The sequence below is a fragment of the Pocillopora verrucosa genome, chromosome 9 (genome assembly GCF_036669915.1).
Source record: "Pocillopora verrucosa isolate sample1 chromosome 9, ASM3666991v2, whole genome shotgun sequence".
Taxonomy (NCBI): domain Eukaryota; kingdom Metazoa; phylum Cnidaria; class Anthozoa; order Scleractinia; family Pocilloporidae; genus Pocillopora; species Pocillopora verrucosa.
In genome coordinates, this window is record NC_089320.1 from 14,808,276 (window position 1) to 14,821,319 (window position 13,044).

At 39.7% G+C, this 13,044-nt stretch overlaps 1 protein-coding gene and 1 pseudogene across 1 annotated transcript; both read left to right on the forward strand.

Moving 5' to 3' along the window:
* The first annotated feature begins 1,229 nt into the window (after positions 1-1,229).
* LOC131789003 (tetratricopeptide repeat protein 28-like) lies at positions 1,230-3,604 on the forward strand (annotated as a pseudogene).
* A 2,438-nt stretch (positions 3,605-6,042) lies between these two features.
* On the forward strand, positions 6,043-12,586 carry LOC131789016 (tetratricopeptide repeat protein 28). Its single transcript, XM_059106088.2, is given in 3 exon segments — positions 6,043-6,149; positions 8,546-10,565; positions 10,567-12,586. Coding segments are annotated over 2 exon segments (2,910 nt in total). The 5' UTR covers positions 6,043-6,149; positions 8,546-8,561; the 3' UTR covers positions 11,473-12,586.
* Positions 12,587-13,044: the final 458 nt, after the last annotated feature.

The following is a 13,044-nucleotide window of genomic DNA, read 5'->3' on the forward strand; positions in this document are numbered from 1 at the left end:
AAGAAACGGGCTCCTGTCACTATCTGTGATATAAAATTGCGAGCTCGGAGAAAGTCATGCCATTCGCTGTTCGAGCGAAAGGCGGAGGTGGGCGGAAGTGCGTTTTTAATTACGTATACTAAGGCCAGTTGACACTATGCTGCCTGAAAAAAAGTACTGTGCATTTATGGACAAGCTTTTAGATCATTTTTCTCTAAGTGGACTTTTCTTTCCATCCTTATCTACAAGATTGTGTACTGAGAGGAGTGTTACAGGTTTGTTCGAATGTATTCACCTGCAGCTGGTTATTAGCAGATTGTGTATTTCTACGGGGAAACAATCACGAGCTGTTTCATTTCACGAAGGATTGCAAACAGGCAAACTCTTTTAAACTATAATTGACTTTGATCCTACACTCGCGCCGGAGACAGAAGGAGTTATACAGGAAAACGACTGATATTCAATAACAAACAATATCTCTTCACCAGGTTCTTCCCTATTCGCAAGAGGAAGTGGAGTCCCTGGGAACGAGGTTTCACGATTCTCAATTTCAAGGTTGGTATTTGTTTAAAATCTAACTTTATCGCAATTTTCACTCGAAGGCTGACGCCACACAGGTTCCACAGAAGAGGGGTAATAAAGAAAACGCAATTTTATGCCATAATTGACCACTTAATGTACAAACATTCGCTCACAAATACCACTAACATCAAGAGAATATAGTTTACAATTTCTTGCTAACATTGATCGCGAGAGATAAACATAGATTAGATTCCGCTTGCGAAATTATTCTTAGTTTTATTTGAGTGATTCCGCTTTAATTGATCGTTGAATAGAGATAGAATAGAGGAGACCGCTTAATTGAGGTGAAAATTAAGGGAAACAAATTTGGGACTTTGACAACCCACTGCTCAATACAGGGTGACCGGTCAATACGGTGCTGCTTAACACAGGTTCTACTAAATAGCCCATTTTTGAGTCACTCACTCACAGACAACTTTTGACCGGACTACATTTTCAACTTTTAAGATCTCCCACTAAGGAATGAAATTCGATTGATGTTTTGCCAAAGTTTGAGTGTTAAAAAAAATATTCTCTTTGCTATTGGCATCGAGCTCCCAAAAGAGCTTCTCAGCGTTGTGAACATTGCACACATAGTTATACTCTCTTCTTTATGTTCCATCCATAAGGTGGTGAGTAGCTAATTTGCTAATTCATTGACCTTTTCCAGAGATACGAAGCAATCCTAAATGGAGAAATTCCGCGTCACTTGCACGGTAACAGACTGTTTGTTCAACAATAATCTAATCAGCAATGCTATGGATATGCATGAAGAGGCCCAAGTCCTGTTGAGAGAAAGTAAAGTTGAAAATTGTAGCGACCCTGAAAATGATATTTCCGAAATATGTTTATCCGAATATTTTTTCCAAGGAGGATTGCATAGCGAGCTACTATTTTTGCAAGTCAACGAAGAATATGGCCGTAATAGTCAAGCATTGGAAAGCAACCAGCGACCTCTGCAAGTCAACGAAGAATATGGCCGGAATAGCGACTCGGAAGTAACAGCATGCAAAGAAATCATTTTAACTCACGTTCTCATGCGTCGACCCGCTTTGGCGATTATCGCTTCGAGAAGACTACTTGAAATTGCAAAAGAAAATGGGGATAAAAAGTCGGAGCTACAAGCCTATGAAGTAATGGGTCGTTCCTATGACCAACTGTGGAAGCCGGATATTTCCATCGTGTGGCGAAATAACGCACTGGAAATTTGCAGAGAGATCGGTGACAAAAAACTTGAAGGACAAATACTTCATGAGCTTGGCGACGCACACAGAGACCTTGCTCATTATCCAGAGGCAATCAGATGTCTAGAAGAGTCCCTAGAAATATATAATAAATCTGGCAAATTCAAAGAAGAAGGCAAATTATACCAAAGTCTCGGAATGACCTATCACTCTAAGGGGGAGTATGACAAGGCTTTAGAATGTCATTTCAAGTCACTAGAACTGATAGAAGAATACAGTGACGATAAGGATATAGATGTTTCCTACAGTAACATCGGCTCTACTTATATGCAATCTCCAAGAACCATAAAGCACTGGACTATTTCAAAAGGTCACTTGAAATTTTGGAAAAATGTAGAAACAGTACATTATTAGGAATAATTCATCACAGCCTTGGTGTTTGTTATTCCTCGCTCGGTCTGTATGCAGAAGCCATCGACCACCAGTTTCAAGCAGTAAAAATCCTCGAAAAAACTAAATCCAAGTTCAAAATAGGTCGTGCCATCGTTTTACTCGGGAACCTATACATCGCAATCGGCAACAAAAAGGAAGCGATGAATAGTTTTCAGAAAGCCATTGAATGTAGTCAGACCACTGGGGACAGGAAAATAGAAGCAAATGCCCTCCGTGGTATTGGTATTTGTCTAGCAAACTGTGATGAAGGGGAAGTATATTTACAAAAAGCCCTTGAAATCACGAAGGAGACTGAGGATAAAATCCAAGAGGCCATGACCTACTCAGGCCTTGGTTTCTACTACATGTCTCGCGGTCGATTCAAAGAATCTTTAGACAACTTTAACATAGGAATTTCTATCATGCAAGAAATCGGAGCTGAAAGTGAATTAGCAAGAGCCTTGATTAATGCTGGATCTGCATACCAAGCTCTTGGAAAGCTGAAGGAAGCAAAGGAACTTCAAGAGAAAGCCCTCAAGAAAACAAGAAAAATTGGAGACAAGAGAAAAGAACAGGAGGCTCTCCACTGCTTAGGGACCTGTTACCTGGACGATGGAGAGTTAAAGAAGGCGTATGATTGCTTTTCTGAAAGCATTACCTGTGCTGAAAAGAATCGCAAACTATTTCAGGACGAACATAAACTTTCTCTGGATAACATTACTTTTGCTAGCTAATTCCTGTCAGAGACCTTCCGAATCCGCCTGATTCCATCCCTAACAGCACTAAGGATGATCCAGGACAGTCCTGAAGACTATCACAGTACAACTGGGGCGTTGATCGTGGGTAATCCCTCCGTTCCTCCACGAACAAAGTTGCCATCATTGCTAGGAGCCAGGAAAGAAGCATTAGAAATTGCAGAGTTGTTAGGCGTGTCAGCTACGATAGGAGAAGAAGCTACCAAGAAAAAGGTCCTCCGACGGATTCAGAAAGTCAGTTTGATTCACATTGCTGCCCACGGTGATGCAGAAAGAGGAGAAATTGCTCTTGCCTCAAATTGTCCTTTCAGATCTAGACTTCTTCTAAAGAAGGAAGATTTCATACTTACCATGGACGATGTTGCAAAGGTTGGTATCCGAGCCAAGCTGGTTGTACTTAGCTGTTGTCACAGTGGTAAGGGACATATTATGACATCAGAGGGAGTTGTGGGTATCTCTCGCGCCTTTTTGGCAGCGGGAGCTCGCTCAGTGCTAGTTACCCTCTGGGCTGTGGATGACCAAGCCACAAAAGAGTTCATGATTCGTTTCTACGGACATCTGAAGTGTGATAAACTGAGTGCTTGTGGTGCTCTTCACCAGACCATGAAGTGGATGAGAGACTCCAAGAGGTACAGAGTCGATGAGTGGGCACCATTTGTTTTGATCGGAGATGATGTCACTCTGGACTTATGAAAGATGTAATACCTTTGAGCTGGGCCACAAAGCAATCGTTGATCGGGTACACAAGTTTTTCTATCTTAATGATCGCGTACATGGATCTTATCAGCTCTATGTTTGAAACTTGACTGATTGACGATGACGTCAATCTGGATTTATGAGAGATGCTACAATGTTGTAGTCAGCAACAAAATAGTGATTATGAGGTTCATAGTTTTTTATGTTTATGGATCGGGTACCTTGGCGATGGCCTTAAATAATTTTTTTATGCTGATGTTTTAGCGGCAAATGTTTAGATTTATAAACTCAACTAACACTGAGAAACTTTCTACTGTTCAAGACTTCGATGATGTTTCAGTTAAGGAATATTTAGATTACAATGTTCAGAGAGCACTGAGAAACCTTCAACTGGTCATGACTTTGATTGAACTCTACTATTTAATAAATTGTAACCAAGTGGCTGGGAAATATGGATAGTCTTGTAGCATGCAGTACTCCGCAAAGTTGTAAGAAAATTGTTTTAATAGCTCGTTCAGGAATATTACCGTTTTGTGGCAAAGAATGCTAGAAGTGACGTTTTCCATTTTAATTTTTTAAAGGACTTAGTTTTTTTTACAGAAATAGGTTTAAAATATTTCTAGCAATTTAAGTAATTTGGCCGACATCACGCTGCATTGCACGCTGGTTAAACCTAGCAGTCCTTGTGATGAAGCAATACAATCATACGAGAAACTCAATTACATTTCAAAACTGTTCCAAAGTACATAGGCGTTTATTGAAAGCACATAATTTTCCTAGTGATTTTCCACGCGTGTTGGTGACGTAGTAGAGTAATAAAGACCGTTGACCGAAAAAAATTTTTTGAATAAATAAGAACGAAATAAATCAAACTGTTTATAATACTGTTCAGTCTGTTTCACAGTCGTCTCATCTCGTATTTGCCCTTTGTAACTAGCTGAAGATTGCGAGAAAGATTTGCACACAATGTATCCTGACTACCGGTATATCCACTGTGTTTGTCTACTCCCTGGGGTTGTTACAATTTGCATAGAGAAAAAAGTGTAATAGGTCGTGTAAAAAGCTTGTAAAATGCCCGACAGTTTTTACAATCAAGATGGAAGAGAATGAACTAAGTCTGCAATAAAATCGATACAAGAGTCAAAATAATATATAGATTTAGCCAAGCCTAAAAGCGGAGCTCGCATTTTTTTTTCCCGCACGTCTCAAGGGCACAACAATTTGAATTTGGACCAATTTCGCATCAGTAATCAAGGGCCCACTACAAAAGACATTTTCATTTGCCATTCAACGTTTTACTTTTTTCATTTGTACTGTTAGTGTATAGCTATCCTGAAGGGTGTTGCCCTCTGGGAATTTCAAAGGAAAGAGAGGTTTAACGAATGTAAGCTATAGGGATGTTTCAAACAATACAAGGTAATTCGAAATATCTTTTAAGAACATTTAGACATCGTGTCGAGTAAAAAGATTGTGCTTGCATTGCATTTTTGCATTTGCATTTGTACTGTTAGTGTATAGCTATCCTGAAGGGTGTTGCCCTCTGAGAATTTCAAAGGAAAGAGAGGTTTAACGAATGTAAGCTATAGGGATGTTTCAAACAATACAAGGCAATTCGAAATATCTTTTAAGAACATTTAGACATCGTGTCGAGTAAAAAGATTGTGCTACATGTCATAACATATCATAACTTCGTCGTCGAACCTTTCAAAGCATGTTTGTCTTCTAACCAGAAACAAGGAAATTAATCATTCTCAAAGAGGTCAAGAATATGAAATTCTTAAACGAAAGTGGCCATGAATTTGGAAGTTTGAGGAAAGCAGATTAATCGAGAGTACTGTCAAACACGTCATACTCGTGCTTTTTTGTTCTGCAATTCTACTGACGAAACCGGTTGATCTGAACAAACGTGACGTTAACGACACGTATTGTGTTACACTTGTAACTCAAAGCATCACGTGAGCGGTGATGTAATATTTCATAAACGAGGGCGAGTGTTTCATTAGGGTTTCCAAACACGAGAAAACTGATGTGTTTACAACTTCGGAATTAATACGCTGAATGGAATCTTGCCAAACATGTACAAGGTTGGAATTTCACCGAAAACAGCTCATTCTTTGAGAATTGCCTGTGCAACAAAGTTGTTCGATTCAGGCGTTGAAGAAAAACTCCTCCGAGAAAGGACCGGACATAGGTCAGATGCCTTGTTAACATATGAGAAACCTAGTCTAGAGCAGAGTGTTAAAGTGTCTAAACTCCCTTGACCTAACTCGTGTGTTTAGATATCTAATCACGCGTATTTGGATCTGTTCTTTATCGGGTATCAAGGGGCATCCATGTGACCCAAATGAGGCAACACAATTGGTTAAATACCTCATGCATTATTACTGAGTTTGAGAAGTCATGATCAAGAATCTTCGCGTAGCTTTCTGGTTAATGTTTTATCTTGAAGGAAACATTTAACAAAATCTCGCAACGATTACCGAGTTTAACATCATAAGAACACAAGTACTCCATAATTCTGACATCTAAGAGGTCCTGAAAGGTATGTAGGCGACGAAATTTGCTCATTGCAGTATTTTAACGTTTCAAAATCGATTGCAGCAGACCAATAACCAGAAGTCGGCAAAATATCAAGGATGGATTGCAGCTCGTGATCAGGAGGAATCTTTGTCCTTGTTTTGAAATTTATACTCTCTTTTTCTTTAGCCTTAACGTGAATCAGGAAATAGTGAAACAACCTATTTATGAAATTCAAATATGTTTCATTATGAGCAATTGGCCCGTTCGTATTTCTGTTGGTTGAGATTCGTAAGTGTTCATCTTATCCTCAATCAATAGACATTTTGGGAACTGGCGTTACTTGACAGAGCATAGAATAGCCAATTTATACGAAAACTGACAAGGCATTGCTTTAAATTGATCAGTGGTCAAACAATCGCTGGTGAGAAACTGCATTTCATCTTCGGGCAGGGTGATCTGGAAAGAGGAACTGCCCTACAAAATTTATTTGCAATTTCATCGAGTTAGTCTTTTTAATCTATGTAAAATGGACAGCCCTCAGGCTCAAAAACTTTGCATTCATAAACAATTTATTTTCCCTGGCCTCTCTCTCCCCTTTGTTAACCTTTGCAAAATCAGTCGAGGGACATGATCATGCGAGAGGCATTTTGGTCATTTACGGTGCCTTGTGAATGTACTGTGAATGTACCACCTTTTAATGATCTTTGCAATGAGTAAAGGGAAAAGCGTTTTTAAAGTAAACAATGAGACATGGAAAAATGACCTTTGTGATAGGATAGGATTTCGTATTGCATCAGAGAATTATTATCCATAAAGACCTGAGAAATTTCGGGAAGCTGTTCGTCTCGCTAAGGAATATAGTTGACGCGTGGAAGAACGTCAGTCGCAAATATTATTGATAACGAGTCACTGATTTGTCCCTCGCTGAAAAAATTTTAAAGTCGCATAAATTCGAAGATAGTATCTGCAATCCTCGTGTTAAACCATTTATCCCGTTACACTTGTTGTCAATGATTGTATTACGAGAAAATTGCATTGTCTGTATCACTGGAAAAAAGTTCGACAAGGGAGTGACTTGACAGGGTTGTCTGCAGTCGGTAATTGAAGATACACTTAAACTTGCCTTACCAAAGCTCCGGAAACAAGTTCTCGAATTCACTTTTTAGCTACGTCTGAAAAATAACATTTTAAAAAGTTGCACATGAGAAGAAATGTTGACCAAGTACGTCTCAAAAAAACTTGACAGGGGTTGAAACCAAAGACTCTTTGCATACGTGATGTGATGTGACGTGACTTATGTATGCCTATATTTACTATATCGCCAGCAGCGCCCGTGGGCAATATGAGGCGAATCTTGCGTTCTGATTGGCTACCCGAGCGGGCCAGATGGGCCCATCTCGCCCACTTGGGATTGTGCACTTTGATCCCGCGCAAGTTCAACATTGCGTGAAACGGCCCTTCGAAGCTCACATTTTTTGGACAATGTTGGCGATGGAGTCGCAAAAAAGTGGCAGAAGACAGTCAAAACAAAGAGAACATAAACGATTATCGTGGTCTAATGTGCCACAAACACAATATGCCATGAATCCCGGCTCTCGAAATAACAAGTCATTCTTGATTCTTAATAAGGCGAAATCTTTTTGCTCTAAAATAAATCCTTTAGTGACCAAGCTTCTGCGATAAAGATAACTGGGTATTGGCCTCGTCCTTTTTTTGCGTTTTTGTGGACCTTGACTTCGTCTCGTGGAGCTCAGCCAATATCCAGCCATCTTAACCCCACGCTTGGTCAATAACGCATCTATCATGGGAAAGAAAGTGATAAGCAGATGATCAGATAATCCACTTGTGACTTGCTATATTTTAGTTTCGGTTTAATAAAGGGTTACTAAACGACTAACTCTCTCAAACTTCTATATTCGTGACGGAGATAAAAGACGGTAAACAGAGAAACGATTGATGTTCAGAAACGAGCAATAATTCTTAACCAGGTCCTCTCTTATTCACAAACAAGAGGTGGAGTCCCATGTGTTTCATTTTAAGTGTTTAGACAATAAACTGCTGGCTGCTGTGAACATTGTTAGATTAACAAATCGACAAATCGATTCCAAGTTGCCGTGTGTCTGCTAAGAAATAGAACACAGATGACGTAATCGTGTGGTAAGAAATAAAAGTGGCAAACAAGGCGCAGCCAAGTGTGTCACTGACGTTCTTATTACATTTTGACTTGCTTCGTTTATTTGATAAAAAAAAATGTGTTAATAATGACGTCTTCCATGCATCTGTCCTCTAATAGAACATGGGTAGGAACCGATCAAAAGGCGTGTAGGACTCAGTTTATCTCGTAAATGGTCACACTCTCTTGCTGCTGAGGAAGTCACGGTGTGGTGAAGGGCTAATTTTCTGTTACCTTCTCCACAGATTCGGAGAAATCCAAATGGAGAAATTCCTCGTCACGCGCAGGGTAGCAGACTTTCTTTTCAACAGTCATCTGTACCACAACGCTATTGATATGTACAAGGAGGCCCAAGTCTTGTTGAAAGGAAGTAAAGTCGAACATGGTAGCGACCCTGAAATTTTGTTACATTATAAACTAGCACTTTCTTACGGTTGTGTAAATGAGTTTAAGGAAGCATTGGATTGCTACGACAGACTTTTAAAAATCAACGAAGAAGTTCAGAATAGAGACTGGGAAGTAAAAGCATACAGAGGCATCAGTAAAATGCACCGTTTTATGGGTCAACACGTGCAGTCGATTTTCTTTTTACGAAAACTTCTTCAAATTGTCAAAGAAACTGGGGACAAACGAGCAGAAATAGAAGCTTATATAGTAATGGGTGATTCTTATTACAATCTAGGTAAGCCGGATAAATTCATCGACTGTTACAATGACGGGTTGAAAATCTGCAGAGAGATTGGTGACAGACAGATGGAAGGACAGATACTCGATATGCTTGGAAGCAGACACAAAGACCTCGCTCATTATCCAGAAGCAACCAGATGCCCAGGAAAGTCCTTGGACTTATTCAAAGAAATGAGCAAATGCAAACAAGAAGGATACTCGTATCAAGCTCTGGGAATGATGTACCAAGAGAAGGGTGATTTTGGCGAGGCTCTCAAATACCATTTCAAGTCACTTGAGTTGATGATTAAATATGGAGAAGAAGTCGGTGTGGGTGTTTCCTATAACAACATCGGCACTACTTATCATGCAATCGGTAATTACAGCGAAGCACTTGAGTATTTCAAAACAACTCATGAAATTATGAAAAAATTTGGAGACAAACTAGCACTAGGCAAAGCCCACCACGGTCTTGGCATGTGCTATACTTCGCTCGGTCAGTTCGCTGATGCCATAAAACACCAGGTTAAAGCGGTAAATATCCTAAAGGAAACTGGACGTAGATTCGAAATGGGTCGAGCCTTCGCTGCGCTGGGAGGGTCTTACAACACAATTGGCCACAAAAAGGAAGCTATGAATAGTTATCAGGAAGCCATTAAATGCAGTCAGGCGGTTGGGGATAGGAGAGTCGAATCAAATGCCTGCCATGGTCTTGGCGATGTGTTCGTTTGTTTAGGAAACACTGAACAAGGAGAGATGTATCTAAAGAAAGGTCTTGCTTTAACAAAAGAGACTAGAGATAAAAGCAACGAGGCCACAATCTACGCAGGACTCGGGTTCTGCTATATGTGTTGTGGTCGACATACCGAATCTGTTGAAAACTTTAATTTAGGAATTTCTCTAATGCAAGAAATTGGAGATAAACGTGGCGAAGCGACAGCTTTGATTAATCTTGGATACCTGCACACGACGTTTGGAAATCTAAAGAAAACAAGACAATTTCTGAAAAAGGCACTCAAGATAACGAGAAAAATTGGAGATAAAGGAAAAGAACATGAGGCTCTTACCTTGCTAGGGATTTGTAATAGGAGGGAAGGAGAACTAAAAAAGGCACATGATTGCTTTTCACAGAGTATCACTTGCGCTGAAAAGAACCGCGAACTACTTCAAGACGAACATAAACTTTCTTTGGACAACGTAACCTTCACTAGCTATTACGAATTATGTTCGCTTCGAATCAGCCAAAAACAATTTGCTGAGGCGTTGTGTACTGTAGAGCGTGGACGTGCTCGAGCTCTTGCCGACTTACTGTCCAAGAAATATGGCATCCAAAGGAACAACTCGCACGAATTATTTCCGAACATTGTCAGGGAACTTTCCATCAAGAACCCAAGTACGATCCTCTTCATGGCTACGCATCGGTTTGAAAAGTATTTCTGGGTTTTGGAGGATGGAGAAATTCAATTTAAGTTATTGGAATCTAAAGTGTTAAAGGACGCCACTGACTTGCTCACGAGTTTGCTGAGAGGACAATCTGTGCCTGAATGTGAAGATTGCTCATTGTCGGCATACTATGGATTAAAACAATCATCGCATGAAAAAAAAAGACAAACGCGGGCAGCGTCTCATAGAAGAAGAAGAGGAAGAGGATGGAAAGGAGAATACTACCTTGTACCAATGGTATGATGATATTTTCGCCCCTGTTGCTGATCTTGTTCATCGTCAAGACATCATCATCATCCCAGAAGGTGAGGATTTCATGGTGCCATTTTGCGCATTATGTGATGGCAACGACAAATTCCTGTCAGAGACCTTCCGAATCCGTCTGATCCCATCACTAACAGCACTGAGGATGATCCAGGACAGTCCTGAAGACTATCACAGTGCAACTGGGGCGTTAATCGTTGGTAATCCCTCTGTTCCCCCCCAAACAAAGTTATCGTCATTGCCAGGAGCAAGAAGAGAAGCACTGGAAATTGCAGAGTTGTTGGGTGTGTCGGCTACAGTAGGAGATGAAGCCACCAAAAAACAGGTTCTCCGACGGATTCGAGATGTCCGTTTGATCCACATTGCTGCCCATGGTGATCCAGAAAGAGGGGAAATTGCTCTTGCCTCAAGTTTTCCATCCAGACGAACTCCAAGTAAGGAAGACTTCATGCTTACCATGGAAGATGTCGCAAAAGTTGGTACCCGAGCGAAGCTGGTTGTACTCAGCTGTTGTCACAGTGGTAGGGGACAGATTATGAAATCAGAGGGAGTTGTGGGTATCTCTCGCGCCTTTTTGGCAGCGGGAGCTCGCTCAGTGCTGGTTACTCTGTGGGCCGTGGATGACAGAGCCACGAAAGAGTTCATGATTCGTTTCTACGGACATCTGAAGCGCGATAAACTGAGTGCCAGTGAGGCTCTTCACCAGACCATGAAGTGGATGAGAGATTCCAAGAGGTACAGATTCAATGAGTGGGCACCATTTGTTCTGCTCGGAGATGACGTCACTCTGGACCTATAAAAAGGTGTTATACCTTTGAACTGAGCAACGTAAACAATCTTTAATCGAATCCAAAACATTAGCTATCCTTCTGATGGTGTATATACGTTTTATCACTTAAGCCGGCATTTTGAGAGTAACATGCAGTTGTTGATGCTCAGTCATAGCTTTCAGCAAACATTGAGAAATCATTAACTGATTAAGATCAAGATAAAACTTTTCCTATTGATTTTGTTGATGATGATGTTCTTTATTTTTTCGGAGATGTTCGACCTAACGTGAGGTCAAAAACTTTTAGCGATAGTTCTGAAATTATTTCGAGGTTATAATTACAGCAAACCTCGATATCGTACAAAATATATAGAAAAAATAGTACTATTGCAGTGCTATGCAAATTTTAGTCGATTAATTTGGAGCACCATGGCGAGAAGTCTGCCCAAACCAACTGTTCCAAACGGACCTTCTTTATTCAAAATTATGTTCATTATGTTAAGAATTTTCCAATGAGGATGAGTTTTCAACCTGATGTATAGTAACCTACATCATTTTATCTTTGCAGTTAACGTTGAATATGACTTGAACAAAAGTGAGTACATGTAAACCATAAAGCAAGGAATGCGCAAATCCTGTAACAAAAAAAAATTAGCTTTTCTTTGATTACTCAAGAAGTTTTTTTTTTGGTGAATTTTAATGTAGGCAAAAAGCTGCGATAAGTTTATTCTAGAGCCAAAATATACAATCAGTCAGTTTTTATCGGAGGAGGACGAAGAACATCTAATTTAATTTTCCGCTTTGTTAATTTGCTTGAAATCGCATGAGCCAGTATTTAAGTTGTGTTAACCCTTTAACTTCTGGGAGTGATTGGCAAGTAACTTTTCCCTATATTACCTATATATTAACCAGCAAACAGGTATATACTTACATTGATCTAACGCCAAATTTTCGTAACCAGTTTGCATGGAAATGTTTAACAGCTAGAGAGGAGAACGAACAATTGCTTCATGAGAGTTAAGTGGTTAATGAAGGATACCTGCGGCTGAGTTAAAAAAGCATCGTGTCATTCACATTTTCTGCAGAAATTTACAGTTTCTTGCGATGATTATATTTATATATTCCTAAATTATGTGATGTTCAATCCAGAATAATCTGCATTTGTTGTAAATGTGGGGTATTTCGTTTTTGTTTCTTTTTTTGCAAATATGTTCTTCGATAAAATTTTTTTTTCTCAAAAAATTAGAATTAATATTCTTGAGGAAGTCTTCCTAAATAGGTCTTCAACGGTCACGACCTAAATACAATTAAAAAACTTAATTACCAGGGAATCAATGTGTGAACCATTGGCATAAAGTTGTTCCCCTATTATAGGAACTAAGAAAAATTTTGTCAGGGTTAGGTACTAAGCGGTTTCCAAAACCAAAGTAATTACAACGGCCAATTAATGAAAGTTTAGAATCCTCACCAGGCAATTAGAACTAAAAGTAAAAAAAAAACAAAAACAAAAAAACAGGCAAACTGCTTGAGGCGCGGGAAAACGTGTGGGACCAAGTCGCCATTGGTTTTAGTTTTACATCTGATTGGTTGAGATGGTGGCGC